This window comes from Ursus arctos, unplaced genomic scaffold (genome assembly GCF_023065955.2).
Source record: "Ursus arctos isolate Adak ecotype North America unplaced genomic scaffold, UrsArc2.0 scaffold_15, whole genome shotgun sequence".
In the NCBI taxonomy this organism is placed as follows: domain Eukaryota; kingdom Metazoa; phylum Chordata; class Mammalia; order Carnivora; family Ursidae; genus Ursus; species Ursus arctos.
Window position 1 is genome coordinate 28,244,915 of NW_026622819.1, and position 19,473 is coordinate 28,264,387.

The 19,473-nt window shown below is 36.2% G+C and overlaps 1 protein-coding gene and 1 non-coding gene across 5 annotated transcripts in view; one reads left to right on the forward strand and one right to left on the reverse strand.

Moving 5' to 3' along the window:
- Positions 1–19,473, forward strand: part of NIPBL (NIPBL cohesin loading factor) — a 188,463-nt gene that overhangs the window by 153,053 nt on the left and 15,937 nt on the right. For all 4 annotated transcript variants that reach the window (XM_026506828.4, XM_026506827.4, XM_044387039.3 and 1 more), the window contains 6 exons: positions 12,378–12,486; positions 13,971–14,107; positions 17,632–17,772; positions 17,893–17,986; positions 18,661–18,815; positions 19,332–19,422. In XM_026506828.4, coding sequence (XP_026362613.1) covers positions 12,378–12,486; positions 13,971–14,107; positions 17,632–17,772; positions 17,893–17,986; positions 18,661–18,815; positions 19,332–19,422 — 727 coding nt within the window. The remainder of the gene's footprint in view (positions 1–12,377; positions 12,487–13,970; positions 14,108–17,631; positions 17,773–17,892; positions 17,987–18,660; positions 18,816–19,331; positions 19,423–19,473) is intronic.
- On the reverse strand, positions 15,321–15,425 carry LOC113260989 (small nucleolar RNA U13). The gene has a single exon (XR_003318210.1). It is a non-coding gene; the product is annotated as a small nucleolar RNA U13 (small nucleolar RNA).

The following is a 19,473-nucleotide window of genomic DNA, read 5'->3' on the forward strand; positions in this document are numbered from 1 at the left end:
ATTCTTTCCTTTAGGCTAAAAATCTTGGTTCCTAAGGAAAGGAACGTAATTTCTTTCTTGCTTTGCTCTACTATATTAACAATAACATTATTGTATACAGTTTTTAAGATTGCTTTGCATTTCTTTTTATCTATAGCTCACTAAAGGTACAGTACTAAAAATCTTTCTTCTTCTTCTTCTTCTTCTTCTTCTTTTTTTTTTTTTTTGAAGTGGGTGGAGGGCCAGAGGGGGAGAGAGAATCTTAAGCAGGCTCCATTTCACAACCCTGAGATCATGACCTACACCAAAATCAAGAGTTGTACACTCAACTGACTGAGCCACCCAGGCACCCCATTAAAAGTCCTTCTTTTTTTTTTTTTTAAGATTTTATTTATTTATTTGACAGAGAGAGAGAGACAGCCAGCAAGAGAGGGAACACAAGCAGGGGGAGTGGAGAGGAAGAAGCAGGCTTCTCGCGGAGGAGCCTGATGCGGGGCTCGACCCCAGAACTCTGGGATCACACCCTGAGTCGAAGGCAGATGCTTAATGACTGAGCCACCCAGGCGCCCCTAAAAGCCCTTCTTGAAATAAATTTTTTGTTTGATTATATCAACAATCTACTGTCTAGTTCAGTCCATTTGTTTCTGTTTACTTCTGTATGTTTAATGATATTTTTGAACCGTCAACCAAAATTGTTTTCTTGAGGCACCCTTGAGTCACCCTTAAAAGCTTCTTTGTGCCTCTCTGTAGTCGGTCCTCTTCTCTTGGCCCTAGGAAACCACCACTCTACTTTTTGTCACTACAGTTATACCTTTTGTAGAATTTCGTATCAGTGGAATCATACAGCGTGTAGTTTTTTTGTGTTTGATTTCTTTTAGTTAGTAGAGTGTTGCTGGTATATTATTTTTTTGCTGACTATTATCAGTAGTTCAGATGTATGGTAATTTCTTTATGAACTCAAAAACTTACGGATTTATGTTTCCGGTTTAGACTTTTCTGAATAATGATGCCATGAATGTGTGTGTGGAAGTTTTTCTGTGGATGTGTGTTTTTATTTTTCTTGAGTAAATTTGTATGAGTGTGATTCCTGGGTCATGTTGTGAGTGAGAAACTGCCAGACTCTTTCCAAAATGGCTGAACCATTTTGTGTTTCCACCAGCAATGTTCCAGTTGTTCTGCATTCTCACCAATACTTGGTTTTGTCATTCTTTTTAACTTCAGCCATCTGATGGTATGCAGTAATATGTTGCTTTTAAAAAATTTTTTAAGATGCCTTTTTTAAACTTCTTCATGGTATTTGCTTATGCTCTTCAGTCTATAATATCTTAGGTTCTCTTCCTAAATCATCTTCAATATATCATGTTTTATTTTGTAATTTTACAAAATATATTTGGTATCATTTCCCCCCTAAGTCAAATAATTAGCTCTATATTACTAAGCATTGTGACCATCTTAGTTATATTTATGTCATCCATTCCGGATGGGACGTAATAATTTTTAAAAGACTCTACAACCACATGTTTCATCTGATAATTACAATATGTGAGAATTAATTAATTGTAGCTATCAGAAATGTCATTATTTAGTATTCCAAAAAAGGATCTAAGATAATATCCATATGTATTATTGGCAAGTTAGAGGCAGAAAGGAGAGGACTAGATTTATAATGTCTTAATAAGTTCTCTGTTCTTTATATCTTTACTTTCTAGTTGTTCATTCAGTCCTTTCTCCCTGTTGTCTAATTTTACTTTAGTTTCTGACAACAGTTTAGTTTATCAATGACACTGTGACTTTGTGATACAGTCATTAGCAGAATTTAATGAAAGAAATGAGGCTTAAAAGTATTATAGATGCATGTAACAGAGACATAACCACTCTTAGCAGTTATAACAACATGTATGCATAACTTTTAAGAGAGGCTAGGAAGAATATAGAGAATGGACTGTTAGAATCATTGGAAATTCTAGAGTCAAGAATAATTAGTACACATGAGTATGCCTGGCTGGCTCAGTCGGTGGAGCATACAGCTCTTGATCTTGGGGTTGTGAGTTTGAGCCCACGCTGGGGGTAGAGTTTAAAAAAAAAATTTAATTTTTTTTTTTTTTAAGAATAATTAGCACACTTAGGGAGCCTAGGTGGCTCAGTTGGTTAAGTGTCTGCCTTCTTCTTGGGTAATGATTCCAGAGTCCTGGGATTGAGCCCCACATCGGGCTCTCTGCTCAGTGAGGAGCCAGCTTCTCCCTCTCCTGCTCCCCCTGCTTGTGCTCTCTCTCTCTGTCAAATAAATAAATAAAATCTTAAAAAAAAAAGAAGAAGAATTAGCACACTTCAACTATTTCCACATGAGCTCATGTACACATTCCACTCCATCCAGTTTCCACTATTTCTCATTTTTATTATTTCTGTGTTGAGTGAGTTTCTTATGGATCATTGATTCCCAGCTCATGGAATGTGGGGGTTTTTTGAAGGAAACTTACAGTACTATGAAATAGCTTCAAATTCAGACATGCACCAAACTGTCCAACTAAATAGTTTTGTTAGTATGTTATATACACACACACACACACACTTTAAATGTATGCAGATTCATTGCCTTCATAACCTTTAATGAATTCATAGTTTTATGACTTTTAATGAATTCGTAGAGGGTTTTTTTTTTGCCATTTTTCAATAGCATGTGAAAGAAAAATTTCCATCATGAAAGTTCTTGTATTTTTTTATTTCTATAAAGTAGTCTAATTAAACTACTATCATATCCCTATGATAGGTACACAAAAATTGAATTGATTTTCCAGTGACACTCATTTTCATTGCTTATAAACCAAGACTATGGTCCTTTTTTAGTTTATAAGAAAATACAGGTGGGGCATATAGGTGGCTCAGTCAGTTAAGTGTCTGCCTTAGGCTCAGGTCATGATCCGAAGGTCCTGGGATCAAGCCCCACGTCTGTCGGGCTCCCTGCTCAGGTGGGAGTCTGCTTCTCCCTTTCCCTCTACCCCTCCCATCCCCCATGTGTGCTCTCTCAAGCACACCTGCTTGCTTTCTCTCTCTCTCAAATAAATGAATAAAATCTTTAAAAAGGAATACAGGCAGTGAAAAAACTTGAATAACCTATATTTCATATGTTCCTGGCCTTTGTAATCTAAAACAAGATTTCCTCAAAGTTTACAGTCAAATACTTTATCAGCCGATGCATGAATAGGAAAATTAATATATTCGTGTAATTTAATAGTACTCCACCTCTTAAAGGAAGAGACTACTGAAACATACAGCAACTTAGATGAATAATAAAAACATTACACAGAGTGAAGAAGACTTACACAGAAGAGTATGTATTCTTATTCCATTTATATAAAGTTCTAGGAGAGGCAAAAACTAACCTCTATTGGAAAAATTCAGAGGAGTGGTTGCAAGGGGCCAGGGATTGACATGAAAGGGACATGTACTAGGGTTCTCCAGAGAAACAGAACCAACAGGATACTGAGAGGAGAAAGAAAAGGATTTATTATAAGGAATTGGCTCATGCAATTGTGGAGGCTCTTAAGTCCCAAAATCTGCTGTCTGCAAGTTAGAAGTCCAGAAGAGCTACTGGTGTAGTTCAGCCTGTGTCTGAAGGCCTGAACCAGGGTAGCCAGTGGTATAAATCCCAGTTGGAGTGCAAGAGGGAACTGATGTCCCAACTCAGACAGAGAATAATAGGTTTCTTCCTTCCTCCACCTTTTGTTGTATTCGGGCCCTCAATGGCTTGTGTGATACCCATCCAAATTGGAGAGGATGATCTGCTTTACTGAGTCCACCAATTCAGATGTGAATCTCATCTAGAAACGTCCTCCCCAATATCCAGAAGTAATATTTAGCCAAATCACTGGGCATTCTGTGGCCCAGTCAAGCTGACATGTAAAATTAACCATCATAAATCCATCTTGTCAACTTGGCACCTATATATATATCTCTTTAAACCATATTTCATTTCCAAAAAACAGTAACAAGGTGATAGTTCCACCTAACATGATACAGCTATCCTGCATATAATCGAAAATGCACTAACCTCTTTCCCAGGAGAAAAAATTAAGTCCTTGAGTGATATTTACTCTTCTCCTTGATATCCCATAAGTTAAATATACTATGATATGAAGTCAGTACATCTTACATTTTATTGTAAGAGAGTAAGAGCGGAAAAAATTATTTGCTCTTTCCTCTCTCCTTCCCCCCATCCCTCCCTACACACACACACACACACACACACACTAATGTATTCATAACAATATAAGTAGGAAATGCTCATGACAAAGTTTTTGTTTCTATTCCTTGCAGTGTAGTCATTGGCTGCCTTCTTCTGCCCACTGTTTATTTCCTTTGCCTTCAACAAGGACCTCACCTGGTCTTGGTTCATGGTGAGGTGACCCATAATTTCATTCCTGAAGGGTCTGTACCACTAGTAGTCCTGCCTGGGTTGGGTTGGTGTAGTTTTTCATTGACCTTAATCACAGGAGATGGTAATACTAAGAGTTGCCCTAAGGGGTGTCCTATATTCCAGACACTCTTCCTTACCGCCATTGTACAGTAGTAGTCCAGTCTCTCTTTGGTAGTCAGGATCAGTCACTCCAGCCAGTACCCTAATTCCCTTCTTTGCCTGTTGATTCAGAGGCAGGAGGAACCTGAAGTAGTTGGGTGGTAATCTTAACTTCCAGTTCAGTGGGATCGTTGTTGTGTCTCCTGGTGAGAGCTCCTTCTGGAACTAAGACCTCTAGGTCAGCAGAGCATAAAGTTGACAGAAGCAGAAGTTTTGCTACTGGGTCACTAGAGGTAATAGTGAGTGATGCCACTCCCATTTCCACTCCTTGCAGACTTCTGGACTGTGAATCCTGGTTGCGGGCTAAATAGCACCAAATATTGGTTGCTGATTCAGAGCATATAGAGCCTTCTGGAGAATCTTGCCGCAGCCATGCAAGATATTGCCACCTATCTGGCGCTATATGCAGCTCTTCAAAAGTCCATTCCATGTTCTATCAGTCCACTTGCTTCATTGATCAAAAGTAATTCTGTGTAGAATATCATGACAGTAAATAAGGCAATAAATTTACAGGTGGTTGTTTTGGCAGAAGCACTGCATGCAGGGAAGGCAAGTATGTATCCATAGTAAGTGTTCCAGTAAGAACAAAATGCTGCCCCTTCCATTATGAAAATGGTCCTGTGTAATCAACCTGCTCACAAGATAGCTGGCTTTTCCATAACAGGGACTCAGTGTTGGTCTCTACTGCTGGCAGGTTGGGCACTCAGCAGTGGCCATAGCACACTGGCCTTGATGAATAGAAGTCTGTGTCACTGAGCCCATGTATAACTTCCATCCCTGCCACCATGGACAGTTTGTTCATCAGCCTATTGAGCAATAAGAGTAGTTGGGGAAAGAGGCTGATATCCTCAGAGAAGTTACCTACAGAATATGTCTTCCTATCCACTTGATTATTTAAATCTTCCTCTGCTGAGGTCATCCTTTGGTGAACATTCATGTGGGACATAAATATCCTCATATTTTTTGCCCATTCAGAGATGTCTATCCACATGCCTCTTTTCTAAATTTCCTTGTCCCCAACTTTCTAATCCTCTTCCTTCCGAGTCCCTAACCATCTATCCAAACCATTGGCTACAGCCCATGAATTGATGTATAGTCACATATCTGGTCATTCCTTCTTCCAAACAAAGTGAATGGCCAAGTGTACTACTCAGAAGTTCTGCCTAGTGGAGGACTTTCCCTTCACCATTCCTTCAGGGATGTTCCAGACGGGCTGTAGTGCTGCAGATGTCCACTTTGGAATGGTCCTGTATATTGTGCAGACCCATTTGTAAACCAGGCCTAAGTCTTCTTCTCCTCTGTCAGTTGATCATAGGGATGATCATAGGGAACTCCCCATGAGGCCATAGGTACAGCCTGGAAGAGAGTAGGCAGGAATGAGCAGGCGTTTGGGCTGCTTCCTCATGTAACTTACTTGGGCCTTTAGGCCTGCTCTCACCCAGTCACTTATACCCATACCACTTATATTTGATGATGACGTGCTGCTGTGCTTACACACTTGGGCCCTTAGGCCTGCTCTCACCCAGTCACTCTCACCCATACCACTTATATTTGATGATGACGTGCTGCTGTGCTTACACACACAGGGGTTCTTGGGGGGTCAAGTAATACCCAGTTCATCATAGGCAACTCAAATGGCATGGTAGTGTGGTGACCCATGGCTAGGCATTCAGTATCTACTAAGGCCCAGTAGAAGGCCAAGAGCTCTTTTTCAAAAGGAGAGTAGTTATCCACAGAGGATGGAAAGACTTTGCTCCAAAATCCTAAGGGTTTGTACTGCATGCATTCCATCTATGGGGTCCTGCCAAAGGTTCCAAACAGCATTCCTCTCTGCCACTGACACTTCACCTTTAGATCTACTGGGTCGTCTGACCCATGCTGCAGAGCAACTTGCACAGCGGCCCAGATCTTTTGCACAGCCTTCTTCTGTTCTGGACTCCACTCAGCACAAGCAGCATCTCAGGTCACTCAGTAAATGAGCCAGAGTAATACACCCAAAAGAGGAATTCGTTGCCTCTAAAGTCCAAAGCCCATTAGCCATTGTGCCTCTCTTTTTGGTTATATATAGGAGAGGCCAGATGGAACAATTTATCCTTTACCTTAGAAGGGATCTCCAAACATACCCCACACCACCTAGGACCCTAGTAATTTCACGGAAGTAGAAGATCCCTGAATTTTTGTTGGGTTTATTTCCCTACCCTCTGACACAAGTCTTATCAGTAAGTCTAAAGTGGTTGCTACTTTTTGCTCGCTAGGTACAGTCAGCATCGTACCATCAGTGTAATGAAACAGTGTGATAATCTTATTAAAGGAAGAGGTAATCAAGATCCTGCAAACTAAATTATAACATAGGGCTAGAGAGTTAATATACGCCTGAGGTAGGGCAGTACAGTGTATTGCTTGCCTTGTCTGCTGATAGCAAACTGCTTCTGGTAAGCCTTTGACAGGAATGGAGAAAAAGGCATCTGCCAGAAGGTGCCAGGCAACTAGGGAAACTATTAATTTGCTCGAGTAATACCTTGTATGGTACCGCAGATGCAGTTGGAGTCACCACCTGATTAAGCTTATGCTAATCCACTGCCATTCCCCAGGATCCATCTGTCTACTGCACAGGCCAAATAAGTGAGCTGAATGAGAAGGTGGTGTGAATTACCATCTCTGCATCCTTCAGGTCTTTGATGATAGCACTAATCTTGACAGCCCCTCCAATAATGTATTGCTTTCAATATACTATTTTCCTGGGTAGAAGCATTCCTCATGGCTTCCACTTGCCCTTTCCCACCATAATAACCCGCACTGCATGGATCAAAGAACGAGTGTGGGGATTCTGTCAGCTGCCGAGTATATCTATTCCAATTTTGCATTTTGGTGCTGGGAAACAATCACAGGATGTGTTTGGGAACCCACTGGACTCCGTATGAAACAGACCAGAGTTACACCTCCATTGACCACCTGACCTTCAGATCCCACCCCTGCTCTGACCAGTGGGCCATAGTGATCTTTAGGGCCTCCTGGAAATAGTGCCAGTTCAGAACCAGCATCTAATAATCCCTAAAAGGTCTGATCATTTCCTTTTCTCCAATTTCTCAGAGAATGCTGTGCACAGAATGTTTGTGTATCTCCAAAATTCATTATGTTGAAGCCTAATCCCTAGTGTGATACTAGGAGGTGGGGCCTTTGGGAGATGATTAGGTCATGAGGGTGGAGCCCTTGTGAATCAGATTAGTGCCCTTCTAAGAAGAGACACAGCAGAGATGATCTCTCTCTGCTCTCTGCTGTATAAGGATATGACAAGAAGACCGTCATCTGCAAGCTAGGAAAAGGATCTTCACTAGAAGATGCTGGCACCTTGGTTTCAAATTTCCCAACTTCCTGAGCTATGAGAAATAAATTTCTGTTTAAGCCACCTTGTCTATAGTATTTGTTATAGCAGCCCAAGCTAAGACAGAAATTGGAACCAAAAAGTAGGATGGCGCTGAAAACAATGTGGAAGTGGCTTTGGAATTGGATAATATGTAGAGACTAGAAGAGTTTTGATGTGCATGCTAGAAAAAGCTGATATTTCAAGAGACACTGAAAGGCAGTTCTGGTGAGGGCTCAGAGAGAAAAGAAGCTGTAGAGAAGGCTTTTGTCTTCTTAGAGAATACATATAACCATGTACAGAATGTTGGTAGAAATTATGACAGTAGAGGCCATTGTGATGGGGTCTCAGATGGAAATGAGAAACATGCTATTGGACATCAGAGAAAAAGTAGTGTTATAAAGTGGCAAAGAACTTGGCTGAATTGTGTTCTTCTAGTGTTTTGTGAAAGGTAGAACATCAAGCGTGAAATTGGATATTTAGCTGAGTAGATTTCTAAGTAAACTGTTGAAGGAGCAATTTGGTTTTGTTTATAGTCAAATACTGTCTCTCCATCAACCAGTGAATGGGTAAAAATACTGATATATCCACACAGTTTCATAGTATTCCACATCATAAAGGAACAAACTGTTGATACGTACAACTTAGGTGAATAATAAAAACATTATGCAGAGTGAAGGAAGCCTTACACGAAAGAGTACATGTTCTGATTCCATTTATTTGAAATTCTAGGAGAGGCAAAATTCATCTGTATTGGAAAAACTCAGAAGAGTGATTGCAGGGGTTCAGGGATTGACTGGGAAGTAACATGAGGGAACTTTCAAGGATGGTAGTAGTCCCTATCAGTGGTTCTAAAAGTTACTGAGATTACCTGCAACTTGTTAGATAATATGAATTCTAAGGCTTTACCCCAGTAATTCTGAGGGTGGGCCCACCATTCTATATTTTATAGTCTCTCTAGGTGATTCTGATATAAGCTAAAGATGTAGATCACTGTTCTCTATCTTGATAGGAGTTTGAGTTCTAATGGTGAATGCACTTAACAAAACTGAGCAAAGGAACACTGAACATGTGTACATTTCATTTTGTGTAACTTTTATCTCAAAGGGAAAAAAGGAGTATACTGTTTACAGTTTACTTTGAAATATGTCAAAAGTAAGATGGATAAAGATATGTGTGTATGTATACATATGTATGTGTATATACATGCATTTATGCATATATAACCATAAGGCTGATATAACATCAGTATGTGTGTATGATTTAACATTAAAGAAGAAGAAATAAGTAATCGTTCCAAGGAACACAGGAAAAATTTTTGATAAAATTTAAAAACTTCAAATGATAACTTCTAATAAACTAGGAATAAAATCTGACAGAAGATAACTATAAACCTAAAATGAAAATCATGCAAAATGGGAATATGTTGAGAGATCTCACCAAGATAAAAAAAAATAGTCGTCAAGGGGTACCTGGTTGGCTCTATTAGTAGAACATGCTCCTTTTAATCTCAGGGTCGTGAGTTCAAGCCTCATGCTGGGTGTGGAGCCTGCTTAAAACAAAACAAAACAAAAACCATAACAAAAGAAAAAATAGTCATCAGATGAGGTGATTGTAAAATGTATGTGGAAAAGCAGAGAACTAAAAATAATTGTCATTTCTGAAAATGCAGGAGAACTGACTTGCCTTACCAAGTGTAAGGACTTATTTTTAAAGATGCAGTAGTTAGTGTGGTACTAAATAGACCAACAGAACAAGATGGAGAGCTCAAGAAATAAGCCTCCATGTATTTAGGATATACTTACTATAAAATAGAAGTGGCACTGCAATTAATGGGGAAAGAATGGAGTTCTCAGTAAATGGGGCCGAGACAATTGGCTATCCAAAAGGCTTTTTTTTTTTTTTTTTTTGAGAATTGATTCCTACTTCTGGGATCCCTCAGTAGCTCAGTTGGCTAGGTGTCTGACTCTTGGTCTGTGCCCAGGTCATGATCTCTTGGGTCGTGAGATCGAGCCCCATGTCAGGCTCCGTGCTCAGTGGGGAGCCTACTTGATATTTTCCCTCTCCCTCTGCCCCTACCCCGCACCCACGTGTGCGCGCATTCTCTCTCTCAAATAAATAAATCAATCTTAAAAAAAAAAAAAGATTCCTACTTCAACTCAATAATCACCTCCATATAGATTAAAGGAAATCTTTTAAGTCTTTAGAGGATAATATGTGTGAATATATTTTTTACCTTTCTGTAGGGAAAGATTTCTTAAACAAGTTCCAAAACCATTAACCTTAAAAGATTGATAAATTTCAGTGTGTTGAAAGGAAGTACATTTTTTAATCAAAAGACATCTTAAAGCAAAAACACAAGTCACAAACTGGGAAATGATATTTGACACACATATAACATGTAAAAAAGGATCATTATTAAGAACATGTGAAGAACTCCTCTTCTACAAACCAGCATAAGGCAGGAGTCCCAGTAGGAAAATAAGTAAAAGTCAGGAATAGGCATTTCATACAAGAAATAGTACATACGGCCTATACATTGTTCAGCTTCATTAATAATATGGAAAATACAAATCAAGACTATGTTTTACATTCATTCAATGGCAGAAATTGAGAAGTCAGATGATAACAAATGAAAAAGAGATGGATTAAACAGTATCTCTTAAACTGTGGAGAAAATACTACAACCAATTTGAAAAAATATAGCATTATTTCATAAAGTTGAATAATTATATAATCTGTGACCTGGCAGTTCCACTTCAAGGTATATATGCAAGATTTTCTTGAAAATCTTGCATATGTGTGCCAGAAGACAAAAGAATGCTCATTATGCCACTAAAAAGTGTAATTAACCTGTCTTCAGAATAGCTAAATTAACTGCAATATGGACACACAGTAGCCTGTTGCTTATCAGTTAAAATGAATAAAATACAGTCATTTGCAACAACCTGGATTACAGTTAGGGACATAATGTTGAGTGAACAAGGCAAGTCCCAAAAGACTGCATCTAGCATGATACCTTTTAGAAAGTTGAAAATCAGGCAAAACTATAAACAGTATATAGCTTACATGATCTTTTTAAGCAAAGAAATTATAAAATTCCTGATAATGGTTACCTTGATAATGGACACCGGAGGATGGAATAAGGGAAGGAGCATATTGGGAAAATGAAAGTCCATGGAAATGTTCTTGAGTTGGGTTCATAGTACAATATTTTTATAAGTAAACAAATTAAAAGGGCACATAGCAGTATTGATGGTGTGTCATGAGCCAAAATCTAGGATTTATACTTTTGTGTATACTTCATCTCTTAGAGAGGAAAAAGAAAAAATAAGAGGGGATTGTTTTCAACTCCTGCCTGGAAAAGGCTAGCATGCGATTTTAGTAACTGCTTAAGGAATTGAGTTATGAAGCAGGACGAGTAGAATTTGCTGTACAGAGTTGAAACTGAAAATTTAAATTCTCTTTTTTTATTTATTTCTTTAAATTGAAGAGGATGGGGCAACATATGTGTTGTGTTATACTGATTGCTGCCAGTTGTTTTAATCATCCGTTCGTATTGTAGTGAAAGTTTAAATTTGAACTATCCAATACTAGCCACAGGTGTTCTTTTAACTTAATTTGAATTTTTGTTTTTATTTTATTTTAAGTCTTCAGTCATACTAGCAGCATTTCACATGTTTAGTAGCTGCATATGTCTTGTGGCAAACATATTGGACAGCACAGATAAAGACATTTCCATCATTGCAGCAAGTTACATTGGACAGCACTGAAATTCTTCATGAAAATCAAATACTCATTTCAGCTTCTTTACTATCTCAGACTTGTATTAGCTAGTCTGTATTAACAGAACAAATATACCTTAGATGACGTTACAATTGACCTATGATTATAAAAGTTTGAATTGGTTTTATTTTTTGGCTGTAGTTAGACTGATCTTTTCTCCTCATCTCATCATTCCTAACACTTCTCTTACATTGTTTATTAATAATTTGGCAAAGGATAATACAGAAATCTAGCTTTGTGTCTTATAATTACAAAATTGAAGGTGCAATTCAGATAAAGTTACAATTATATAAAAAAGTGTAATTAACTCATACTTTTTTTGAGCTATCAAAGGACTTGAAATAATGAAGAATGGAATTCTAATTCTTTAAAATAATCCAACTAGCACTGAGCATTAAGGAAAGTCACCTTTCTGATTTCTCTTATAGCCTACCTCAGGTCCTACACACAGTAGTTTAAGTACTTCATACTAACATTGTTTGAAAGTATTTATAAATTACTGGTTTATAAGATATTTTAAAACATTTGCTATATATTTTTTGTTTATTTGCATTTTCCATATTAATTGTTAATGACAAACTGAAAAGCTTTTTATGGACACATTTAATGCATTTATATTATTACTGCCTAATGAATAATTATACTGGGATTTTTTTTTTTATATATATACATATATAGTTGTTGAAGTCCGAAGAGGATTCCTCATATAAACCTGTGAAGAAAGCTTGTACTCAACTTGTTGATAACCTAGTTGAGCACATTCTTAAATATGAGGAATCTCTAGCTGGTAAGACATTTTATATATTGGTCATTAAGTTGATTTTATAAGATATTTTAAAATACTTTGGGCACATTTCTCAATTTTGCTTCTGGTTCTGCTTAACCTAATAATTAACTACTTCACTTTTAAATGAAGGGGTTTTTTTGTTTGATATTGCATCCTAGATTATATTGTTTAGGTTGACTAAGATTATCTAGAGCAGTATAATAGAAGCATAGGCCTCATCTCTTCTGCATCTTTGAGTAGCATATAATTTTAGATGTTATGTTGAACAGATATAAAAGTCCAGGTGCTACTGTGTATTTAGCTAGTTGTACTCATCCAAAAACTGTTTGATATCTTTTAAATGATATAAAATTTCTCTCAAAATGAAATTGTTTTAACTATGATAAAAATATTTTTAAAAGATTTGTAGTACATTCCTAATATCATTTATAATTGTTATATAAATGTGTTTAATCTCGAGCTAGATAAAATGGTTAGTATTTTTTAAATTGACAGATTCCTTAAATACTTAATATTTTATATTATCTATTACATTATCAGTCACAAATTTGAAGTTATTAATCAGAATATAGGTAAATAATTATATAAAACTATAAAAGTAATAATTGATAATCTATTGCTTAAGGCACCCAAGCCTAACATTACTTCCTGAGTCCTAATGTACATTGATGAGGAACAGTAGTCAGCCTTGGTCATTCTCCAGAATTGGGAGCCTTACAGAGGTACCATTAGGGCACCTAAGGAAATTGTTGATATCCTTTATATTTTATATGCAGTTTCTTTTCTTTAATTTTTTTTCATTTTCCATGTGTACCTCTTTTTCTGTTTATCTACTAGTTCTGTTTCCCCTATTTTTGCCTATCCTAGATTTTAAGGGTGATACTGTTGTCAATGTTGAAAAATTGCTAATCTCTTCTAAACTAATTTGCCTCGTAAGAACTACTATTTCTCCTAACTAGCAGCATTTTCCTCCCACTGGAGCAGTAGTTTGTTTACCTTTCTGATGTAGCACTGGTCCAGCTTCTTAATTTGTCACTCCAGTCTCTGAACATTCTTCTACCATGGTAGCATCTCTTTTTTCCCAGTACACTCAAACACAGTATCACCTCAGCTAATTTGTTTTTGTCCCCCTTCGCTAACTTTCCCATACTTAACTTCCATCCATTTTTAGATATAAGCAACACCATGTTTATTCCCAAAAGCCCATCCCTAAACTTAGCTTCCATTGTACTTTTTAACTTCAGTCCTGCACCCCTTAGTGTAAAATTTGCCTTCCATAGCACAGCCTCTTTGTCTTTTATGCTTAATATATGTAATATGTATAATAAAAGAAAAAAATGTAGGAAGTCTAGTATCATAAGAAATGCTAATCTTTTATTGAAGCATATACTAAATCAATTCAGGGGGTGGTATTGAGTAATTTAAGTAATTGTATAATTTCCACTGCCTTGTCATATTTTAGTATCTTATTTCTGTTTTTCCAGACTCTGACAATAAAGGTGTGAATTCTGGAAGATTGGTAGCTTGCATAACCACTTTGTTCTTATTCAGCAAAATAAGACCTCAGCTCATGGTTAAACACGCCATGACTATGCAGCCATACCTTACCACTAAATGTAGTGTAAGTATAGAGCTGTCCTACTTTTCTTTCTTACCGTGTAGTAAGTATTTTAAACTTAGAATTGGCATTGTGTTGTCCACACTTTTACTGACTGATCAACTGTGTCATGTACTCAAATATGTATTCTAATGTTTGTGGCAAGTTATCTACAGACATCATTTTTTTTAGGCTTCATTTCCTCCATAAGCTCCTCAGGTCAAACCCTCAGTAAATGCTTACTAAATGTTATAACTATTGCTAAGACTCAAAGGTGAATGAGACAGAGTTCCTGTCATTGAGAAATTTACTGTCTTTTGGATTCTAAATTTGCTTTTCATTTGTCATTTCAATATATTTTCTTATGAGTATATTGTATTTATTTTATAATACACCAGTATGTTGAACACGGAAAATCTAGTATATCAGAGATGTTAGGTGGTTGTTTTAAGTTAATATCGCATATACTGTTTTTCAACGATTAAATGCGAAAATCAAATAAAACATTGCTTATGTAAAATAATCCAGCAATTTATATGACAGCATGGTGAGTTAAGTGGCTTATTACAAACACTAAGTTTTGAAAGTCTAAAAACTGTAGAATGTAAATAGTTTTTTTTTACTTTACTATGTTCCCAGTGTTCCTAAGGAACTAATTTTAACTGTTTTCCTCTACTAGATTTGCTTTGCTGCTATGGTCTCATTTTTTGGTGATCTAAATTAACAAGTTCTAGATGAAACACCTGAGAAATTTTAACTGCAGAAAGTAACAGAAGATAAATATATAAAAACAACTTATAATACTTCTGAGATCCTAATTCTATCTCTAGGGCTTGTATTAGATCCAGAAATAAATTGATTAATACGTAATCTATGGCCAATAATAATAGCTAATATTTATTGAGGACAGTGCCAAGTACTATGAAGAATTTTACGTGCATTATCTCATTGACCTTGTGAAGTAGGTATCGTTATTATTTCAGTTTTACAGATAAGAAACTGAAGCTTTGAGAATATAAATAACTTGCCCAGTGTCACACAGCTGACCGGTCCCAAAGCTAGAATTCAACCCCATGTCTCTTTGCTTCTAAGAACTGGTCTATAATAACTTGCATGAATAGGCCTTATTTGGACCAATATTGCTTGGAAGCAAGATTACTTTGAAAACATTTTGTGTAATTTTTATGTATATATATATGTACACACATATATATATAATACATATATATTTATTTTAAATCATGTAAGGTAATGTGCTGAGGTTTGTAACAAGGTTTGAGGGAGGCACATGTCACATTAACAGTGAACAACCTGTCATCATGCTTATGAACTACAAAAGGATCTATAAATATATTTTTTATTTAATCCTGTGGGTATGCTAAAAGGAAGGATGAATGTTGGAAAGTTTTATACACATACACAAAGTTTTATATAAATAAGGCCATCTCCTGTATGTTAGACACATTTAAATTTTTGTTTTCTGTATCCTCCCTCCATCTTTATTCTTTATCTCAGGATGAACAACCTGGGGTATCCTTACATACTATAGCCATGCTTCTCTAATTGTGCACACACACATATATAACTGGTTGACCAGTGTTTTAAAATCAAGTTATGTTATATACATATCATATTAATGTATACATATTATATATGTATACATTATCCATCTTATGTTTGTCCTATGATTTGTTTAACCATTTCCCATTTTGGCAGGTTTTTACATTGTTTCCTATCGATAGGCACCACAAACAATTCCTTAATAAACATCCCATACTCATATACCTTTAAATGGTGGTGATTTTTTCTTTGGGATAAATCCTAAGGAATGGACTTGTTAGATTAAGGGAATGTTCTTTTGGGTTTGGGTTTTGGTTTTTCAATAGGTTTTCCCAAATTGCCAGTGGACGTGTTTTAAAAGCCTTTTTGAAAACCAGCATATGACAGTCTATGTCATTTTTATACTTTTTGCCAGTTAGGTGTAAAGGAATAGTTCACTGTTGCTTCATTTTACCTTCCCTGATATCCAAGAATGTTGAACATCTTTTTTGTGATATTAACCAGTTGTACTTGATTTCCTGTGATTTGACTGTATCATTTGACCATTTTACCTTTGAATTGTGGAGCTTTTTTTCTTTCCTTTTTTGAAAACTCTTTACTCTTAAGTTTTTTAGATATTGAAGTACCTTATGTTATAGTCATTTCAAGTAGTTTTCTTAGTATTATGTTATTCTGCTCTTTTCCTTCACAATTTCTGTCTTTGAATTTTTCTTCTAGACTTTATATTTTTTACTTGACTTTCTAGGCCAGAAATGTTAAGAGTGGTTTCAAAGTAAAATTTTAGCTGTGATTCTCAAATGAATTTATCTTAACAAAAACTCTTCATCCCTAGACCACTTTACTCATCCCCCTATTGTTTAAAGAGGTGGGAGTGGGAGAGGGCAGGAAATGACAGGATTTCTATGTTACTTAGGGTATTCATCTTACTTACGTTTTTATTTAATCTTGTGGGTATGCTGAAAGGATAGATGAATGTAAGGTAGGAACGTTTTTATTTAGTGAGCGGTAATTAGCTCAGAGTCCAAAATGAGTGTCCATAACCTGTTGCTAAGACTAAAGAGTGATAATTTGACTAGATAAAAACATGTTGAATGCCTTACTTTGCAAAAATAACTAGTAACTTTGGTTACCTTAGGGCAGGGGAACTGGATGACTGGAGGATAGTGGGTGGAAAGAAACTTTTTTTTTTGAAAGAGACTTTATTGTAAATTCTTTAACCTTTTGGGTTTTGTTTTTTTTTAATGTTCTACCTATCTTTTTAATAAAACTGCTTCGTTTTTAATCAAAGTTCTAAACTTTTTTAAAATTAAAAATTTAATATTTCAGATTTTAAAATAAGTCTTATACTTAGTTCTGGGATTCTATATTTTTATCTATCATAAAAAGCGTTAACACAAGGCTTCTCAACCTCAGCACAATTGACATTTAGGACTGGGTTATTCTTTGTTGTCAAGAACTATTCTGAGCATTGTAGGATGCTTCACAGTATTCCTGGCCTCTGTCCACTGGTTACCAGTAGTACCCCCCAACTCCCCTAATGTGACAACCAAAAATTTCCCAGATATTGCCAAATATCCTGTGGGGACAAACTCACCTCCCAGTTGAGAACTTCTAGGTTAACATACACCAGTTTGAAAAATACTAATCCTAAAAACCGTATCAATCTTAGTAAAATAGTTAATATTTAAACACCGTTGTTCACAATTGGCTTGTGTTGCATTTTAGGGAAAGAAAGAATAACTGTAGCATTGTGATTAGGTGACCCAGATACTACATGGTATGTTAGTGTTAGCGGCAGAGCTAGTATCCAGGCTCCTGACACTGTCTGATGTTCTTCCTTCCATACCTTAAAAAAGCTCTTTTCTAATAGTCTTTTTTTTCAATTGAAACTTTACATATGTAATACCTCAACCGCCAAATACATAAAGGTATATATAGTTTCTTGTTAGCTTTTTGATATTCATAAAGCACTGATTTTATCGTTGTAGACACAAAACGATTTCATGGTTATCTGCAATGTTGCAAAAATCCTAGAGCTGGTTGTACCACTGATGGAGCATCCAAGTGAAACTTTCCTTGCCACTATTGAAGAAGATCTAATGAAGCTTATCATCAAATATGGCATGACTGTAAGCATTCAGTTTACCATATCTGCATTGATTGGTATAAAATTCATAAACGCTAACTAAATCATGTTTTTACCTTTGTCGTTAACTTTTGTCTAAAGTAACATTTTCTGTATCTTTTAGGTAGTGCAACATTGTGTGAGCTGTCTTGGGGCAGTTGTGAATAAAGTGACACAAAATTTTAAATTTGTATGGGCCTGTTTCAATAGATACTATGGTAAGTTCAGTGTCTGGGCTTTAATATTATCTTTCTATATCCTGTAGTATGTCTAGCTCCTTTTTATTTTTTTTTTATTTTTTTTTAATGTTTTTTTTTTTTTAAGATTTTATTTATTTATTTGACAGAGATAGAGACAGCCAGCGAGAGAGGGAACACAAGCAGGGGGAGTGGGAGAGGAAGAAGCAGGCTCACAGCGGAGGAGCCTGATGTGGGGCTCGATCCCATAACGCCGGGATCACGCCCTGAGCCGAAGGCAGGCACTTAACCACTGTGCCACCCAGGCGCCCCTGTCTAGCTCCTTTTTAAAAACATCTGATAAAGACAGCATTGAGGGAATTTTAAGAGGTGTGAATGTCCTCTGATCCATTCTCAGAGGCAATATTTTCTAGTATCTTTTGTGTTTCCTTAAGAATTCAATATAATTACTTCAGAAATTTACCTCATATTAAATGTCAATAAGTTTTTTACCTGCTATATAAAATAAAATTTAAATATCTTTTTTTCTTATGTTAATTCCTTTAGACTGTAAGGTATGCCGTCATGATTCTAGGTGTGTGTGATACTTAGAACCATTAGTAAATTTTAATTGTAACAACTTAGTAGTAATTATTTAAAGATAGTAATTCAAGGATAAAAAGTTTCTTTTAAATAAATATTACTTGTCTTAATAGGTGCCATTTCAAAATTAAAAAGTCAGCACCAGGAAGACCCAAATAACACCTCCCTTCTAACAAACAAACCAGCACTTCTCAGATCCCTTTTCACTGTTGGAGCACTGTGTCGGCATTTTGATTTTGATCTAGAGGATTTTAAAGGCAACAGTAAGGTAAAGACTCTAATGTAATTACTTAGTATGCTATGAAAAATAGGACTGTGTGACCCTGTGAACTGAAAATTACTAATGACTGAGGATGAAAGCAGCATTAGAGTAGTCTGATTTAATGAGAATTTTGAAGCAGCGTTCCCCAAGACATGGTCCTCAGACTAGCATCTGATTTACAAACTGTTTGTTACTGGTTTATAACAAGAAGCTTAACACAAGTTCTATCAGCTCTGTAACAGTAGGCACACTGGGTAAGCAGCTGACTTTGTTTTTTTAAATTTTCTCAATGAAGGAACAGTATGTTAATTTGTATTCTTACACAGACTTGTCACAGACTTTTATTTTGAATGTCACTGTTCTAAAATCTATGGATTTATAAATTTATTTGTGATTTATTCTTTAGTAAAGTTCACATGTAGAAATTCTCACTGTTTGCTTTTAGGTTTTTTTCCTTCATGGTTGAAAACTGATCGAAGTTACTCTTCTTTATACACTTTAATGTGTTTTTTTCCCCCTTAGGTTAATATAAAGGATAAAGTACTTGAACTATTGATGTATTTTACAAAACATTCAGATGAAGAAGTACAAACAAAAGCCATCATTGGTCTGGGTAAGTTAAGTCTAAATTTCTTCATAGTTTTGGTTGTTTGAGAGGTTGAAC